The sequence below is a fragment of the Melitaea cinxia genome, chromosome Z (genome assembly GCF_905220565.1).
Source record: "Melitaea cinxia chromosome Z, ilMelCinx1.1, whole genome shotgun sequence".
Lineage (NCBI taxonomy): Eukaryota > Metazoa > Arthropoda > Insecta > Lepidoptera > Nymphalidae > Melitaea > Melitaea cinxia.
The window spans coordinates 218,395-238,862 of record NC_059424.1 but is presented as its reverse complement, the minus strand read 5'-3'; the positions used below and the strand labels follow the sequence as shown (position 1 = coordinate 238,862).

At 38.7% G+C, this 20,468-nt stretch overlaps 1 protein-coding gene across 1 annotated transcript in view; it reads right to left on the bottom strand.

Moving 5' to 3' along the window:
* Positions 1–19,290, bottom strand: part of LOC123668623 (nostrin) — a 43,222-nt gene extending 23,932 nt beyond the window's left edge. The window contains exon 1 of the mRNA XM_045602342.1: positions 19,212–19,290. Within this exon, the coding sequence (XP_045458298.1) occupies positions 19,212–19,234 (23 nt within the window). The 5' untranslated portion in view covers positions 19,235–19,290. The remainder of the gene's footprint in view (positions 1–19,211) is intronic.
* Between the last annotated feature and the right edge of the window lie 1,178 nt (positions 19,291–20,468).

The following is a 20,468-nucleotide window of genomic DNA, read 5'->3' as shown; positions in this document are numbered from 1 at the left end:
CCTTTCATTTATATTCTGCTGACTTGCAGATCTATCTGACAACTCCTGTCGACGATATAACTGCAGCAATTGGTCGTGTTAACCAGGAACTTGCAGTTATATGTTCTTAGTGTAAATCGTATGGACTGTCAATAAATCTTAGTAAGTCACAAATTCCCATTATTGGTAATTCCATACAGATATCTAATGGGCTGCAATCGGCATATTGAGAAAGTGGAAAAATTCTAAAAATATATACGGTCAAATTGAGAAACCCCCTTTTTTGAAGTCGGTTAAAAATGTTTCTAATTTGTTAATTTTATATAGATAAGTTTAGTATAGGACTGTCATTCACATATGTATAAAAAGTCCCTAAATTAGTATATTAAAAAAATGTGAATCCAGCCGTCTCACCGGTCCGCGCAAACTTTGTGCAACCTCCGCTGCGGACCGACGAGACGCGGAGCGACACGAACGTTCGGCTATTGTAGTTGAGACCTTGAGTCGTAATAATTGGAGCTAAACACTCAAATTAAGGTAGCGACGCGGTTTCCTTCCGGTCGAACGATGTCAGGAAGCAGAGGTTCCATTCGAGCGGCCGGCGACCGAGGCGGCGCGGACACCATCGTCAGCCATTGTTTCAAAGGCTGCATACAACTTACGTGTGAAAGGCTGCATTAGTCCGTAATCCGCGTGAAGGGTGCCGACGGGAAATCGTTCGCGAGGATCGTTCTCGAATGACAATCGATTTGCGGCAACGAAAGTGTTGCATATCGAAGCCCGGCTAGGTCTATTCGGCTGCTTTCACTCAGCGCCTCGCGCCGCCGCGGTATACGCGGCTACCTCACTGACACACAGTGACTAACTTCTTAGACTAGCGGTGGACACTTCTAACGCTTAAATCTTCTATAATATAAAAATGAGTCGCTGAATGTGTTGCTAAGCGCAAAACTCGAGAACGGTTGGACCGATTTCGCTAATTCTTTTTATAAAATATTCCTTGAAGAACGAGGATGGTTCTTACGGAGAGAAAAATTAAAAAAAAAATTTAAATTACCTGAAAAAGTCTAAAAACAACACTTTTGTATACTCCCATACAAAAGATTTGTGATAATACTTAAAAGTCACTGTTAGGCGATACGAAGTTCGCCGAGTCAGCTAGTTATTAATATTTATGAACTTCATGGATTCGAAATAGAATTCCGAAAGTTAAAAATATATTATTTGTGAGTAATGGCAATGTGGTAATTCATTTTTCGATCGTTTATCGTAATTTAACGCTAAATGACTGCTTGGATGTCTGATGTTATAACATAAACTCTGTTCGGCGAGGTCTAATTAAGTTGTCGATGAAATATGAGGCGAAACAAAGCCTTGAATTAGTAAATATGATCCTAGGTAGTTGTTACTATTACTATAGTTCCGATATACTCGCGTCGGTTCGCGTGCGCGGTCCGTCCGCGGTGACAACTGATACTAGAGACTAATCCGGAAGTTATAACAATCAAAATATTTCTTAAAACTGTCCCCTTCTCTCAGTTAGTGATCTGATCGTAACATATAATACACGCAACCTCGGGCGACCCTGAGCTGGTAATTGGATAGCATTTAATTTCCTCGTCATATTCGACACAATCAGGGTCGAAATTAAAGAAAAATAATTCAATTATTCACTCGATAAAACAACCTCGTACAAATAACCGCTTCAATTTAATCTTTTTTTTAAAAAACAAGTTTGGGTAACAAAAAATGAACACAGTTTTATCAACATACAAATATATTTTACACGGCTCGTGCGCTCGGTCTGTTGCAACTTTTGATTTGCAAAAAAATAATAGTTTCTCTGACATTCTTAGTCGCAACTAATTACAATTTTATAAGTATTAAAATCTGACACACATAATCCGGAAGTGAGTGCTACTTAATCAATGCAGCGGCGGCGCCTACTGTCGAGCGAGTCAACGACCTTAACCGACTCTTTATTATTTACGTACTAGTTACCGCTTCCCGTTGCCATCTGCATCCTCTTAACTTACTCAGGAAAAGAATATTGAATTATGTATTATATAATTGAAATAGTTAAAACCTTAAAGAAACGTAAACATTTGTACTTTTACAACAACAATATTGCCTTGTTGCCGCTTAAGGCTTCAGTTGTTCATTGATGGTAAGTCCTCATTCCTCTGGCGAGGAGTCAACAAACGTCATGAAACCTAATTGGTTTTATTTGAAGTTCTGTTCACGGAGGCATCCGCAGCCGAATCGAAAATATCAAATTAAATGAGTTCGCGCGTGCATTAGATAGGTGTTTGAATAATAAAACGTCGAAGCGCTTTCCAAAATGAAATATAACATTTATTTAATTTGTTTCACCTTAAACAACGAACATTTTAATAGCTTCGTTTCACGTTTCAAGTGATACGTAGACACGAGTATAATTTTTATTTTTAAACAATTTCCTTCAACGCAGTTAACAACGCGACGAATGAGAATCGAGTTCATTAATCTCAAACGAGAGTACAAATGACTGCTCAGCGTGGATCAGCTGATCGGATCTCCTCGACACTTGCGTTTTCATCGGCCGCGAGAGTGGCGGGTTCTCCCAGCATTGTGTTTTCAATAGCAAAGCGTTATCGCTCGTCATTAGCGAGTAATGAGTCGCGGACTCGCGCCGACGGCAGAGATGAATCAAACATACTCTATTTAGTCACGATCGCTCAAAGCATAAATGATTTATAAGTTGACTGTTTCAACTCGACAATGTATTCTTACGTTGCCTACAAGCGCCACTAAGAAATTGTGTCACAAATTGAACAAAATTTGTTCTAATTTTTGCGTAATTTGACGTGGGCGGTGTGTTAATTGTTCGATCGAGGCCTTGCACTTGTGTTGCCGTTTGTTAAAGCACAATAGAATTATTATCAAGTACTGTTTTGACCTTGCGTTATAGTTGATTCCACAACAATGTATATAAATATTTAATATAGAATATTATAATATCTAATTGATTGTCTTTAAAATAATCATAACTATCAGAAATAGTATTAGGATTACTTGTAACTGCTACCTACCTGCTACCGGGACCAGTAATGATCGAAAAGGTTCACTGATATCCATTCCACATTGTCGGTGTACCTAATAAAACTACCTCTGTCACTATGTTAATTTAACCTCTACCGCGCGACCATACATTTTATATTTAACGACCCTGTTTTAATAGTTCTGTTTAATACCTACAACAGTACCTACAAGTATAATTATCTATGTGAATATAATTTTATCACCGCCATGTTTTATTTACCCGTAGTGTTGTAGTACAATATGATTGTCATAATATTATTGCTCTTCTAAATTCTAATACAGGTCCAGAGGTCCGCGACTTTCGCGAGCGAGGTCCAATCCTATCCGTAATCCGAAAAAATGTAACTTTACATAAGACACACCGAGAAATGGAACTGTTTAACAGAAACCGTTAAATATATTAAGTCCAACTATGCACAATAATTTAAAAAAAAAATATTATTATTATTTTGATTACAAATGTCGCGATTACTTTTTTTTAATAGCCCCATTATTCTTATTCGCTATTTTTTTTTGTTTTTATCATCTAGACATCGACGATAAATATGCAGTTTGCATGACCTGAATTTCAATTCATGCACCCTAACATAGACAGTCGCCACCGCTCAGCGCCACCACTGCGCCATCGGCTGTCATCACTTCAGCCTAACGCAGTCCACTGCTGGACATACATATGTTGCCCACTGTCACCACGCTGAGCAGGCGGGTTGATGACCGCGGAGCTGGCTTTATCACACCGAAGACGCTGCTGCCCGTATTCGGCCTGTGTATTTCAAAGCCAGCTGTTGGATGGTTATCCCGCCATCGGTCGGCTTTTTAAGTTTTAAGGTGGTAGTGGAACTGTGCTATCCCATAGTCGCCTCTTACGACACCCACGGGAAGAGAGCGGGTGGCTATATTCTTTACTGTCGTAACCACACAGCATCGGCTGTCAGTTACCAGTTTCTACGGAACATTATCACTTGCTTCGTTCACGATCCCTTCAGGAGGTCGAGTCGAAACATATGACAATTAACAACTATCTAAAAACAAGTCACTGTGTTAGATCAAGTCCTGCCAAGAGACCGCCGTCTCGGCTAAACAAACGTCAAAAATATGCGGCTACCAGCGCAGACAGCCCGCACTCGCTCAGTCGAGTGCCAGTGTTGACACCTGTTTATTTATATCCATATTGATATCTTTCAAAGATATATTCGTTACATAATCGAGCCACCGTCGAGCCCTCGAGTGAGGCAACTGAGCGACCTTGAGGCCACGAAGTCGCGTCGCGGACCTGCCGTATGAGCTGCCTTCTACAGCCTACTAGTTAGGACGTTTTTTACAACGTTTTTTAATTGATTCGAACGATCGAAACTTAAGTATTGTCGCGGTATATTTAACGTCTTCTAAGTTGCTTGTCAGCGCGTCGTCAATCATTTTCAAGAGAAATGAGTCTGTGGAAATCTCAGATGAGTAAACAGTCTATAGACGCCCGTTGCTGCTCTCGTTTAAATTGTTACAAGGTCTAAGTGCTTGAAAATAGCAGTTGTATAAAAGTATTAATAAATACTGTAGCATTTAATTATTTCACGAACAGCGCTCTTGCAACGTTAAGAACACCGGTTTTTTTTTTCATTAAATTTTTGTCGCACTGAAGACGCTGCTGCCCGTCTTCGGTCTGTGTATTTCAAAGCCAGCAGTTGGATGGTTATCCCGACATTGGACGACTTTTTAAGTTCCAAGGTGCTAGTGGAACTGTGTTATCTCTTAGTCGCCTCTTACGACACCCACAGGAAGAGCTATATTATGGGGTGGCTATATTCCTTGATGCCGTTGCCACACGGATCATAAACAATGTACAGGTACGAATAATAACAACACAATAATCAAAAAATTTCAGCGTCACAGCACCAATACAAATTAATGATAATTAAAAAAAAAAAAACAATTGCATTAATAATCTATACTAATATTATAAAGCTGATGAGTTGGTTTGTTTGTTTGTTTGAACGCGCTAATCTCAGAAACTACTGGTCCGATTTGAAAAATTATTTTAGTGTTAGATAGCTCATTTATCGACGAAGGTTATATGCTATATATCATCACGCTAAGCCCAATAGGAGCGGAGCACCAATGAAGAATGTTTCAAAATCGAGGGTTCTTTTTTCCTTTTGAGAATTTACGCTGCGCGCGCTGCGGAAACGGTTAAAGTTTCGCAAAAAATCATGTATGACAGAATTGTTCCCCTCTAAAAGTTCCACGCGGACGAAGTCGCGCGCAGAAGCTAGTATCCTATAAAAAGTAAAGTGAGAACGAGTGCCCGATTGGTTCACGGTAAATGATTATTTTCTAATTAACTTCAATGCAGTCGAAGCAGGCGTCCGATGTAAGTTAATCTTATGTGCCGGGTGAAGTAACGGTGAGGCTTGCAGTGCTTGCAGCTGTATGCAACGCAAAGTATTTATGCATTCAAATCATTAGGTTTTTCTACGTCCGCGTCCCAGCGGCGTGCGGCCGAGCGCGGGCGACACGCTTCGCCTCCTCTCTATTGCACGTGATTTATTTTCCCATTATTGACTTTTTACTTCATTGATCAAGCGAAATACGGTAAACACTAGTTCCATACAAAGTTTTGCAAATATGTCTTTGAAATAAATATGGCGGTAAGAGTTAAGACTTATTATGTGGGTACTTCAAAATTACATTTCTAGCTACTGTAACACCGACTCAAAGTCCGACATTGTTACTAACTACTGTAGCATTATAAAATAGTTTTTAAAACATATTCTATTGTGTCAGAGCTTATTCGTCACAAAAAAACAATTGTTTGTTTGTATACGCGTAACTGCACTCGCAAACAAAGATGACAGACGGATGGATCGCTCGAGCTAATTGTTTTATTTTAGCACTTATATTGACGACAGCCATACGTCATACCATTGTAACTTGTAGTTGGACTATACTATTTTTCTGGTCTGTTTCACGGCTGTTAGTTCATCGGCAAACTGCACCACATAAGATCACGGTGACAACTATCAACCTATCAGCTCTATTTGAGTGTGCCTTGTTTTTGTGTGAATCAAGCGAAGTGGATCTCCTCGATCCAACCGAGCATTGCAACTTGCAATAAAACTTAGCGTAACATCCACCGAGTATGCTATCTTTGATAGAAGCGCAGCATGTTGCCACCGCTGATATCATAACAATTGAATTACATAACTATGGCATACTGCATTAATCGATAATTTGTTGATTATTTGATTTAGTAGAAAATGTGTAAAATTTAATTTCAGATGTTATACATATATTATTATTACGTTTGTCCGTCTATATATTAAAACCTTCTCCTAAACACGCTGCATCTTATGATATAAGTATTATTCCGATCAGTTCAGTAGTTTTCGCAGTATAAACGAACAAAAAAACCAGCTCTCCATTTATTAGTATAGATGTGGTTCTTAAAGTAGGTAAACAGTAGCAAGTTGCCTATTTCTTGAGATTATACGTGACGGCGAGGTCTTCTTTAAAGGAATTCTTATGTGATAGTTGACCTGCAGTCATAAGTATTGCATCGTTCTGTCCTGGACCATAAAACTATTATCCAAACCACATATTTAACGTCGCCCCCAAGTTGTAAATCAACTCGTTTTCCTTTTCGCGGTCCATGACTGTTTGGTTTTATTTGACAAATATAAATAAATATGCAAGAATATTAATTCTTGTCTGGAGGTCAAATATTGTCGCAGGTAAAAGTCAGATACTTAAAACTGAAAGAAGTTAAAATAACCAAAAAGTATCGTTTTCGTAAGTCTTATCCAAATAACTATCCATGGTCTTCCAACCAGGACTTAAAAAATTTAGTCCGAATTTGACAAATAAGGTAAAATTCTTAACCCATCTAACTTAGATCCATCTTCATTAATTCCTTTTCATTCTTGTGTAAAAAAGAGCCTAGTACGCATTTAGCCATGCCCAACATTGCGTTCGATTCCATGTTAATTAATGAAGTTAATATATATAATATAAAAATGAGTCGCTGAATGTGTTGCTAAGCGCAAAACTCGAGAACGGTTCTACCGATTTCGCTAATTCTTTTTTTAAAATATTCCTTGAAGTACGAGGATCGTTCTTACGGAAAGAAAAATTCTAAAAAAAAATTTAATTTCCTGAAAAAGTCTAAAAACAACACTTTTACTCCCATACAAAAGATTTGTGATAATACTTAAAAGTCAATTTGGACTTTAATACCATACGATAAAGTTTGTGTTAGGCGATACGAAGTTCGCCGGGTCAGCTAGTTTTAAATAAAATTATGAATTTTTCGGTATAATAATATACGAAGCGGAGTATTATTAAGCAAATACAAAATGTCGTAAGTCGTTCATTTCCTAAAAAATAATTTGGAATAATATTTCTTATTAGCGGGTGTCCGATACAGTAGCCTTCCTTATACGGTTTCACAACAAAAAAAAAAAAATTAAAAGTGCTCGAAGGTCGCCGTGTCGCCTTCCATCTGATACGGCGATCAAACGAACGCGATCCGATCGAAACTTGGCAACAAGCATTTTACAACTAACAAACGCAGCGTTTTGCGGTGCGGTAGCTACAGTTGCACTCTTTTTATAGAGATGCATAAACTGAATACCAATTAGAAAAATTACACAAATGGATTTGAAGAGCGGAGTGTTAAGTAATTGGTAAATCAGAGTGCTTCATATGTCAGATCTGTTAAATCGTCAGCTTCAGCCTCGGGACTGCACCGAGTGACAGTCAATGTGTAATACGCCTAACAACATGTTTTTCATATACTGTCAGCTCACTATTGATATTTAATAGCGAAACTAATATAAGTCACCGATAACTGTCGCCTGTCAGCATTGTTACTTCGCTACGTCATTTAAAAACAATAATAACACGATTAAATAACAAGTAAAAGAGGCAACTGGCGTCGTTTAATGTTATTTGTAAATTGATCAGCTGATAGATTCCGTAATTACGTTTTAATTATCACATCGTAGAGACACAGTCTCAAGTGAAGCGATGAGGAAGAGCCGGGCGTCGAGCGCAGAGCGTGCATGCTCCGGTTAATTGTAACGATCATTGATTTAACGAGTTTCAGAGAACGGAGCGATCCACGGTGACATTAAGACATACTACGCTATTCACCATTCGAAAACATGATCTATATACATACAACGAAATGAAACTAGTGAATTGAAGGCCAACTGTATTCTTTTCAACATTACTTATGTTCCTGGGGAGTTTGTTTATTTTTCTGTTGGTATGAAATCTCAAATGGTAAGAAAAGGTTATGTTTTTAACAAGCAACCCAGTTCAATTGGTAACACTGCATGTGCAGCGACAACAACGTTTTCAATCACTTAGTCTGCTGTCGTTCTTCTGTTTTGTCATTCCTTCCGCCTGCCCATAAACACTAAAAATTCTTAAGTAATCACAAATATAGTATCAAAAGTTATTACGTTTACTAGCTCTGTAGAGTTCATTGACCAGTACGGTAGTATAGTCCGAATAGTCCATCAGATAAGAGGTAAATAGCGACGGCCAACAATTGTATCGTCGACTAACCGAAGATCAGTGATATATTTGACGTTTATATTGTTAACAAGTCCACGCCGATCGAGAATCTTAAGCTTAGAATGTAAAATACCTTCATTATGATCATATACACATATCTGCGTGTATCGGTCGGTGATGGTCTCCTAGACTTGGCCTCGATACAGATTTACGGAGTGGTACTTTTCTTATACGTAATTTATCACTTTCAATACCATAATGGTGGCCTATCAGTGGTTAATGGCGGTCGATCTGTCAACGCCGTGGCGACCGCGACACGCTCCATCGTTCCACAAAATCGAAAGCTTTCTTATATTCCAGTAACGGTAAACTAGCGGCCGAATGTACTCGTCTGTGTTCTAACCTACCGCAGCGTATTGTGGACTACACGGCTCTTAGAACTTTACGAAATCAGATTGGAAATAAATGTTTCGTGATGATATTGAAAAATAAAGTTTTTAGGAGAAACTTTGAAATGATGGGATGAGAGATTTGTTTATAGCTCTTTGACAACCTAAGAAAAGTCGCCAGTAGTCAACTGAGGTAGGGCACAGCAGGAATTTCCTGCTCAAAATATGGAGCAGCCCGACTGGTGTAGTACCTCTACCTTACAGAAGATCACAGCAAAATAATACTGTTTTCAAGCAGTATTGTGTTCCTGTTGGTGAGTAAGGTGACCAGAGCTCCTGGGGGGATTGGGGATTGGGTCGGCAACGCGCTTGTGATGCTTCTGGTCTTACCATCAGGTGAGCCGTACGCTTGTTTGCCGACCTAGTGACAAAAAAAAGTAACGACGCCAGTTACTACGCTAACGCAGATCCCCTAAAATTAATTGTTAATGACAATCCATAAATGATTAGTCAAGCAGGCTTGATTAAGATCTATTTTGAGGTTTAATTTGAATATTCGAGCACAAGAACGATCGCATCGATTTAAAAATAGGTTTTCTAATATGTTATTTAATTGTGTAACATGCAATATTTTAAAGACCAATCTTGATATTTTGTTTTTTGCGCCTTTTGCCGTTACGCGTTTTTCTGCAGTGTTCTTACGCGGTTCCGTGCGACGGCTATATGACACGCAAGCAAGGGGTATATTAAAAACCTCAAATTCCAAAAGTGAATGTACATCAGAAGTAGTTAAATGAGTATCGATTGCGCCGGTGACAACAGAATGTTGCGCAACTATCGCGCTCGGCGACAATCAAATTTATACGTTCCGAGTTTCGAAGGCGGTTACGTCATAAAACCTTTATTCGTTCACAACAACATTGTACCCGCGAAAAAAGTATATTGAAACAAAGTTATTATTATTATCGTTAAGATTGAACTAGAACAAACACATTGACGGAATTATATGAGATCGGACCAACGCTGTGTCTTTTAATGAACTGGGAAAGAGGATGCATTATGCTCCGGGCGCTATTCCCAAAGGGGCGCCAAATGGTCAAAATAATTTTTTTTTGGATATTTTATATGGTTTGGCATGGGGGGAGGGGAGGGGGAGCGTAATGGGGGAGGGGCGCGCTAAAAAAGTTTGTTCCCCGGGCACGAGTTAAGTTCGCTACTTCACTGTCTTAACTGTATATTTTAAACAAGTTTTTTTTTTAATTTTTTACAAAAATGTAATATTTTTACCTATACCAAAGACATGTACGTAACGAGTCAAGGGCACGTTCTCGTGATTGCAAAATAAATTAAAATCATTTTTCTTTATGCCTGAAGTATTTTTCTGCATGTTTATTTATTGCACTTATTTTTAGTAAAAGTAACGTTTAATGTATTTTTAAGTTCCTTGAGTTATTTTAATTAATTATTCATACGCACACGCAAAATACTTTCACCGTTGTCGTCAATGACATAAATATTATAAAACTCGTTCCGAAATGACTCGTATTACGAAACCGTTGTTATTCGATACAATTTCTCATAATCAATTAATTTACATCTTACAAATATCAATAAAATAAAAAAAGAATCAATCAATTTGAAAACGGGCAACTTAGACTGCGTCGGCGTCGCAGCTCACATCTGTTACGCTTCGGAGCAACGATCTCCTCCAATGTCGGTCTGCATCGATAGCATGTGCGAGTATACGAAGAAGAAAGAAACATATGATTATCATTTGTCTCGCGGACATTGACGAGCACATCTAAAAATGTCTGCGAATCTGTCTAAATTTTTAAGGGAAACGGTGAACTCGATGCGACTGCATTGTCGTTAAATCTATAGTAGTTTTATTACACAGGCCTTGAGATACTTGATGCTGTTGTTTGACGCTACGGACCCTGAATTAAATGATATTAATGAATATTTGTATTTTGATATCTGATGGTTTTTCCTTTCTGTTTAATTGCCGCGTCCGCGCTCCGCGGCGCCGCGAGAGGTCGGCGCGACCTCGTCATATATATTTTTCAATCTGGACCGCCATTACTATTTGAATGCAATTTTTTACGTAAGGCCTCGTGCTCCACCTCTGTGTGTCGAGGAACCGATACCGGTGTAAGAGATACGATCGTTGACCGACTTCGGTGTTTATTTTAAACGATAACAGTGATCGGAAAGAAAAGTCATTACGTTGCGGTCGATGCCGGCGTTAAGTAAATAAATATGTAAAAGTAAACGCGAGTCTACACTGTACGTGCTAATCGTGAAAATTCGTGACGCTCTCGTTTAGATAAATTAAATTAACCTTCAGAATACATTAACCAACTACAGTGACGCGTAATAGAAAAAATGTATATAATAATAATTAGTTTCAATTTAAAAGAGTCAGAGGCTTTCACCGAGGTGCGGATGCCCCCCCCCCCACTCCCCACCGGCATTGTCTCGCAGGAGCCGCGGACCCGAGTTAGGGGAAAGTGTATTAACATACACTTAATTGGACTCCGCCCGAACTCATCGCTAGTTCGCGACTACGATCGTCTCCCGCGCCGCTTACATCGTAATCTACTCCACACTGAATCATTCAATGCGACCACACAGACTCCGCGATCTGCTGCGCTTATTTTATTTACCTATAGACTACTACTACTTATAACTAACTTAAGATTATTATAGAGGGCGTCTGGAGGAATTTTCTACATTTAATTAGCGTAGAACAAGTCTGGGAATGCATAACTCTGCCAAAACCTGGCTATATGTTATGGTCAGGTAGTGATTGTGGTCTCAAGCCATATATCTTCCTCATTTAAAAACAGGCATTTCCGGAAGCCCTTCGCAAACAAAGCACCACACAGTTACTACATACAGATTTTTAGTACCGCATAAATAGCATTCATAAATCCGCAATTTATTTCTCAACTTTATTTTTCTGAACAGTTACTATTCTTTCCGTTTTACATCACGACGGCGAGTTCTTTGTCTCCTCCCACTGCACAACCTTCCCAGATACACTACCCAAACGTAACAATGTGTTATCTCATAACTTTTTACTGGGTGGGATCGATGAACATTTTTTAACCGACTTCCAAAAAGGAGGAGGTTCTCTATTCGACTGTATTTTTTTTTTTAAATATGTTACATCAGAACTTTTGACTGGGTGGAGCGATTTCGACAAATTTTCTTTTAATCGAAAGGTGGTATGTGCCAATTGGTCCCATTTAAATTTATTTGAGATCTAACAACTACTTTTCGAGCTATATCTAATAATGCGTTTTTACTTGACGCTTTTTTCGTCGACCTACGTTGTATTATACCGCATAACTTTCTACTGGACGTACCGATTTTGATAATTCTTTTTTTGTTGGAAAGGAGATATCTCAAGTTTAGTACCATGATAAGGAAACCAGGATCTGATGATGAAATCCTAGAGAAATCGAGGGAAACTCTTGAAAAGCCGAAATAACTTTTTACTAGGTGTACCGATTTTGACAATTCTTTTTTTGTTGGAAAGAAGATATCCCTAGTTTAGTACCATGATAAGGAAACCAGGATCTGATGATGGGATCCCAGATAAATCGAGAGAACTTCTTGAAAATCCGCAATAACTTTTTATTAGGTGTACCGATTTTAATGATTTTTAATTTAATCGAAAGCCGATGTTTATCATGTGGTCACATTTAAATTTCATCGAGATCTGATAACTACTTTTTGAGTAATCTTTGATAATGCGTTGTTACTTGACTATTTTTTCGTCGATCTACGTTGTATTACTCGTCGATTTAATTGAAGTCGGTTTTTTTTTTCGTTTGCGAGCAAACACAATTATTAAATCGAATGATGCTGCTTATGGTTTCATTTAAATTTAATGAAGATCTGTTAAGTACTTTTTGAGTTATCTCCGAATATGTTACTTGACTTTGTCAACCTACGTTGTGTTATTGGTTGTCGTTGTGTATTGGAGTAAAAGACAACTATTTTGTATTAACTTCACTATTTACTTAAGAACATCGCTAATCTAATCGATAGTCATAGTGCTAATCGGTTGTCAATTGTACTAATGGCGCGGCACGGCCGACGTGTCGGTCTGGTGGACGCGCCCCTCGCTTCACCGTGCCTCGCCGTGTTTTGCTATGACACAGAGATAGGAAAGGATCCGTGCCGCAGTCCACCGCTCCAGTTGACAATTGAGTTCAATGGTAAAGTCACTGTAATTAAATTATCGAACCCGCTCTAATCTATCGTGACATGTTCCTGCGTTAAGGAGACGAGAGCACATACAGCTTCATGTACCTACTCACACGCACACACGCACTGCGCTGCGATTTCCCAATGTCTTCTATGTAATGAGTATTGGAGTCTGTATAATTATAGGTACATCTCTGCTCAAATTTATCTTCAGTGTAGTCACACATGTCAGAAGTAAAACTTCTTTTGCATACTAATTGAAAAAAGAATTGAAAAAACGAATAAAAAAAAATACAAAAAGCCAACGTCACGCGCGCCAGCCGGTCACCCATCCAAGTCCTGACCCCGCCCGACGTTGCTTAACTTCGGCGATCGGACGAAAACCGGTGTACTCAACGAGGGTATAAACCAGACGGTCACCCATCTAAGTACTGACGCGTCAATACCTGGATCGTTAGTATCAGAAGTGCGGCTCTTTTACGTCGTCACACTTACAGGGAAACTAATGCGCGCGGACATGTCACTTTCAACGGCTCCGGCGTTCGTTTGCGATCTTCGTGGAAATCAGCGCAAAGGTATCGTATATTCGTAGTTACTCTTGTTTCAGCCCCGCGAGCGGTCACCGAGCGGTGTAACTGCACTAGCCGCCGCCCGCAACCGGCATGGTGTCGCTAAGGAGGTCAGTGGGGCCTGCGACGGTTTCTGACGAGACTTACTTGAACTTCGATAATCAAAACTAAACATTAGTCAACGCATGAGTCGGAAGCCGCCAAGTTGTTTACGAACTTTTCAAACCGAATCGAATCTAACGAAGCGGCGACCAACGTCCAGGTGCGCTTGCGCCGCTGAGAAACTGAACAATTGGAGTCGAAGCATTTTGTAATAATCGAAATGACCGCGTTCCGCATTCAAGTGATATAACAGAGAGGTTAAATAGCGTGAAGCCTGCCAGCGTTCGCAGCGCTAAAGACCGCTTCCTGGACTCAGCCTCCAACATAAAGCGCCGCTAGACAATGCCGGCGCTCGTCACCGCGCCCTATTGTTACTGTGGTCGCGACCCTGAGCTACTCCTACTGCTTGTCTCAATGAGCCGCGGTGTAGGCGCATCTTTGACTAGTAGTTATAAAAATTATTAACATTTGAAACGTATACGGTGTGTATTACGCAAGAAGATACTTTATAAACATCTAACTCCTCGCTGACGCCTACCGATTTTCTAACGAAGTGAGACTTTTTATAAAGTTATACTCCAAGCCAGTAGTCACTATAAAAATAAAAATTAATAGCTCAAGCTTATTATTCGGTGCAGGAATATATTAATGATAAAGATGTTTGGATTTTTTGACTTCGTATTTCATGCAAGATATTATGAATTTTGTATTAAACACTGTTTTTGTTCTAAAGAGTAATTGCGGAGTTTCTTGGCGATTTTGCTGTATGGCTACGGCACTGGTATGTGGTTACGGCAGTACGAATACAGCCACCCCTTCTCTTCCCGTGGGTGTCGTAAGAGGCGACTAAGGGATAACACAGTTCCTCCTACGTCCAGCAGTGGACTGCGATAGGCTGAAGTATGAGTGTGTTCTGGCCGATTCTTCTCTCCAGAATCTACATTCTGAATCGGTGGTATCTTCACTTTCAACGATAATTAAATTTTTAATTTGTAAGACGAATATATTTCATCAGAAAGAATATTTTTACTTCATCTTGCTACCGCACTGTATATCCACTCTAGCTGTCAGTACTTCCGCGCAATAGTAGGGATGCTAATTAAATGGAAAGCGAGGTGAAAACATCGACAATCGACGAAGCGTTTATAGAAAATAACCTATATCTACCTATCTATGTACATAGGCCTCAAACATTACCTACTGGTGACTGTGAAATTGTAGGATGCTGCGATACAGCGGTGAAAATTAAAGCAGATGGTAAGACTGCGCAGGCAAACAGACATGCACGTGGGTGGCAGGAGACGAGCTTGGATGTAAGGTTTGTAAATAAATAAATAAAGTAACCTGAATTTTTTCCTTTTTTCCTTTCTATCATTTTTTTTAACAGACTTAAAAAAGGAGGAGGTTACTCAATTCGACCGTATATATTTATTTTTTATTTTGTATGTTCGGGGACAACGTCGTCGTTTATGAACCGATTTTGATAATTCTTTTTTTGTTGGAAAGGATATATCCTAAGTATGGTACCATGATAAGGAAACCAAAATCTGATGATCGGATCCCAGAGAAATCGAGGGATATCCTCGAAAATTCGCATAACTTTGTACTGGGTGTACCGATTTTGATCATTTTTACTTTAATCGAAAGCCAATGTTTATCATGTTGTCACATTTAAATTTCATCGAGATATGATTACAACTTTTGGAGTAATCTTGGATAATGCGTATTTACTTGACTATTTTTTCGTCTACCTACGTTGTATTACTTGTCGATTTAATTGAAATCGTTTTTTTTTTTCGTTTGTCAGCAAACACAATTTTTTTTGTAACTTTTATAAACAGCAATCTTATATATTGTATACTAGATGACCCGGTGAACTAGGTATCACATAGGTACATATACTTGTGAAAATTATGATCAAAAGAATTTCTGCATACACCTATAAATATACCTATAGATATTGTAATAAATGTATTTTTTTATTTTTATATATTTGACATTCAGTAAATACAAACAATATTAATTTATAATCTATGATTTATTCTCAATTTGACTACAGACTATAACAATGAACAAAAGAGAATCTTGGCGTGTGTGTGTGTGTCAAATACATGATAGAAGTGTATTTTTTATTGATTTAATTTATTTTTTATGCATAATTGAAAAACAAATTTTAGCATTCTGCAGTTCTTCTCTATATAAACTATAAGTGTGCGAAATTTCGTACTCCTCCGTCCGAATTTTCGTAAAAGGGATACGAAAGTTTTTGCTTCACGTAATAATATATAGATAACTAGCTGACCCCGCAATCGTTATATATATGTTATTAACCCCCTTAATCCCCCCCCCCTTATAATTTTGGGGTTTGAAAAATAGATTTTGACCGATTCTCAGACTTACTCAAATATCCACACAAAATTTCATAAAAATCGGTCCAGCCGTTTCGGAAGAGTACTGTAACTAACATTGTGATACGAGAATTATATATATAAGATAAGATAACGCTACTCTTTGACACGTTAATACTGCGTTAGGACATGTCCATTAATTGAATCAGACCATATCGTCATTACGAGACTAGCGGAGACGGATATTCGATACAACCAGTCAAAGATTCGAGACATCGAACACCTGTGTGTTGAACAAAATCGAGCCCTTCTGTAAATAATCCAGTTTGACCGAAAAAGGAGTGTTAAATTTCCTGCAACAAACACACACCAAAGAGATTGTAAACAAGACCTTCTCAGTGTGACAATTGCTCGAATAAAAGGGCCGCGAGGATGCCTTACATCCTAAACAGCGTCTCGCATTTGATGTACTCGCACATGGGTCGAAGTACTAAGCAGTACTAGTTAGATAGGCATAGCTAATTGGTATTGTCCGCCATCGGCACTCCGCACCTGCCACCGCATCAGATTCTTAGAGTGACTGCCATATGTGACTCATCATAAAAGCTACACATAGACACACAACGACCTCTGCTTTGTAATTTTTACGGTTCTATAGTTTGTTTAATACGTTAAGAGTCGGCGCCGCTCATTCTAAGCTGACGATGAACTGAAGGATAACGTAACATTAAATTTTTCTAGATCTGACGCTACGTTTACTGTGTTTCCCTTACAATCCGTGTTTCACTTGAGGTTCTTTGAGCGAATACTTTTAAATAAAAATATTACTTTGTTCTATACTAATATTATAAAGCTGAAAAGCTTGTTGCCAATCCCAGGAGCTACTGGATGGAATTGAAAAATCCTTTTTGTGTTGGATAGTCCGTTTACATGGAAGGTTATAAGATATTTTATTCGTCAAACTAACGCCTGTGAAACCGCAGAGCACAGCCAATCGTAAATAAGTTAAATAGAAGCATTCTGAATGCGTGTCAAATGTCAGTACCCTCGTGATAATAGATAATTTTTTCAACAGTTAAATAGTACTCTAACGAGAAAATATAGGCCAAATAAAACTAGAAATAAAAAAATAGTGAAACGGCCGCGTCGATGTAATTGAACGCATGCGAGGCGGGGTCAACGTAGTTTGAACAAGTGCCCTTCGCTTGACGCTGCTCTCGTCACCTGCCGCGTGTCTTCGACGTGTGTTCGCTTCTACGGCAACACGCACACATGAGATATTGGCTAGTCGAATATGGAATTTAGAACACCATTTTAGCTCTACCGCCTGCGTTGTTTTCGTTACAACTAGGTTAAGTGTAAACTTTAACAAAAACAACGAACCTTAACTAGCAATATGTATTGTAATAAAACGTTTACCCTTGAGTGGAAAAAGTAATAAGTTAAATACTATTCGTATACAAACGAATACCTTATAAGCTACTTTGTTGACAAATTTATAATGCGACAGCTTATCGACAGAAATACGTTGAACTACCGAGTGTGCACATCAAGTAAATAATCCCATAGTGTTCTGATACCGTGAACGACGAAAGCAGGAATAACGTTACGTCAAATAACGTCTTATCGTTTATCAGTTTCCGAGATATGTTCTCTTGTAAAATGAAAGTAAACACACTACCTGCTTGCTGGCGTTAGTGTGTACTTGTGAGAATGAGCGTATTTTCCCTAGGTCCAAACGGCCATGTCCCGGGGCGGCACAAGCTGAGCATACGTAGGTACTAGGGATGTAAAAATTTATCGATTTTTACAAATATTGATAAGTAAAAAAAGGTCAGCAGCAAAATGATTAATGCATCACTAATACATAGTTGCTTTTACGATTCGAGTTTTATCGCCCTATTGTATATTATTATGTACTAAATATTTGCAACTTAAGAATAAAATTATAAGGACAATTATATCGCGACTTGGTCGGAGCGCAAATAATAATTGAAACGACAAGGTCTCGCTGACATTGCGAGGAGATAAGACGAAGTAAGCAGCGATCGACTTGTAAACATTTAAGTAATTCTCGCGAAATATCACTCAACCGCCTTGAAGATTTGCGTTTTTGGTTGAAGCAATGTACGACTATCAGAGTTAGCGTCGATTAATAGCGATCGATATATAGGACGCCGGAAAAATATCTCGCGATCGACCTAAATACATTACCTCTTTTTACCCAACTCACGCAAATCTATCTACGCCGCCGCCGTGTCAGTCCGAGTCTGATGACTGATCATGGTGCCAGAGAGCTAACATTGTATACGAGCGAGGCCAAAAGCACAGCTTCTTGGCGATGTACTTGCTGATAGAAACAAGAGGCAGCTTGAATATATTTTGACATTTATATTTTATTAACATTTACGTGTTTTAAAGTAAGGCTTCGACATTTTAAAACTGTCAATTGGGAGATATTAATTATATTGCAGGCAAGACGACGCTTTTTAACACACTCAAGGTTGATTACAATCGTATTGTACCTGTTCCCACGAGGATTGAGATGATGTGATTTTATACCGCGATTGTTTGTCAACACTAATAATTGTGCTATCGCGATGCAGATACAATGAAGGTAATAACGACGGAGTTGGCGGCTCTCGTCGGGAACCAAATTAACTATCCAAAAGCATCGGTCTGCCAACGCGGCGCGCCGGCGCGTGCGGGGTGGCGGCGCGCAGAAATAGCGCGCCGTGACTACGCAATTAGATATTGTCTTCTTATAGATAAAATACCGACTAACAAAAAGTCACCACACTCGCGGACTTTATTCGCCGCGACATACGACGTTCTAGAATGACGCGAAGCAATTTCACTTTCTATTTCAACCGGAGCGCTAAACTGAGGAATTCTAATGGCGTATTTTAAAATAGAAAATATTGCCCGATTTACAAGCACGTTCAATTTTAAATTACATAAACATATTAAATTAACTGAAACTGAAGCACTCGAAATTATAGCGGTCGTACCTTTTTAATAGATTCGCCATCATCGCTCAGCAGTATCGACACTCGAACACCTTGTTTGTACACATTTTATTCGGAAACTGAGCGCTCCCAGCTCACGCGCTGTCTCCGGAGCGTTATCAGTGACAGATCGCCGCTTATCGCCGGAGGACGGCGCGCAATCATGCGGACGAGATACGGCGGCGATAGATCTCATCACAGCATCACGTGTACCCGAACGAGTGCAGTACTTGCTAATAATCGCTTACTGACTCAAAGCTACTTCAACTTAGAGTATTTTTGCGGAAACTCAAAGTCATCATATTACCTTCACTTAAATCAATTCATTTAAAACAATTATAACAACGGAAAAAATGAAACTAAGACATGTCCGATTTCGTAACTCTAGACTACTCGTTTATTATTCTCAAGCGGTTTTACCTTTCTAATGCTTTCTTTTCATAATTATGTGGTCGAGCAAATTAATAAGTACACGAGAGGAGCAGTGATGGGAGTTACCTAACCCGCGGCTATTATCTGTCCTGACGTAACGTCGACAACTGCACGAGCGCCGCCGCTGCCCGCTCTGTGCTGCGGATCGATTCACGATATATACAGAAAAGAAGTCTAAGCGACTTCGGAGTTTGACATGGAGATCTATAGGTTTATAGAGACGGCAAAAAACGCGATTGTCTGTTGCTTTTTTGTCGATTTTGTCAAAGTATTGGCCAGTATTGCGCTTCAAATATTGTTATAATTGTTAACTTTTATAGAGTACAAAAAAATAGAATAGGAGACAATCATTTATTAACATTACATGTTTAATATTATACATTTTATAATGTTACTTTAGACAACTACTTTCCTTAACGGCCGCGTAGACAATGTTGCGTCAGTGCAATTTGAAAAGTAAAATATATTTATAATAGCTTCCACAAATAACAAATTTTAGTGAATGTGTGAAAACTCGTTCTGCGGTTGCATATTTGAATTTATTTCTAATTTAGGAATTAAATATCCATTATGATCATGAATTTATTGAATCATTACGATGGATCATACTAACAGTTACGTACCTAATTTGCACATAGATACTATACTTTTTAAGCTACTTGCAGTATAAATGTGGTCATAATTTAGTTAACTATGAAAGCAGATGTAAAACATGCCATTTTCTGCCCCTGAGACTTCGTCGAAATGTCTCTGATTTAATATATCTAAATAAAATTGTCAACAATACTATAGATAACCCAACATACACAACAGAATTAAATTTAATGT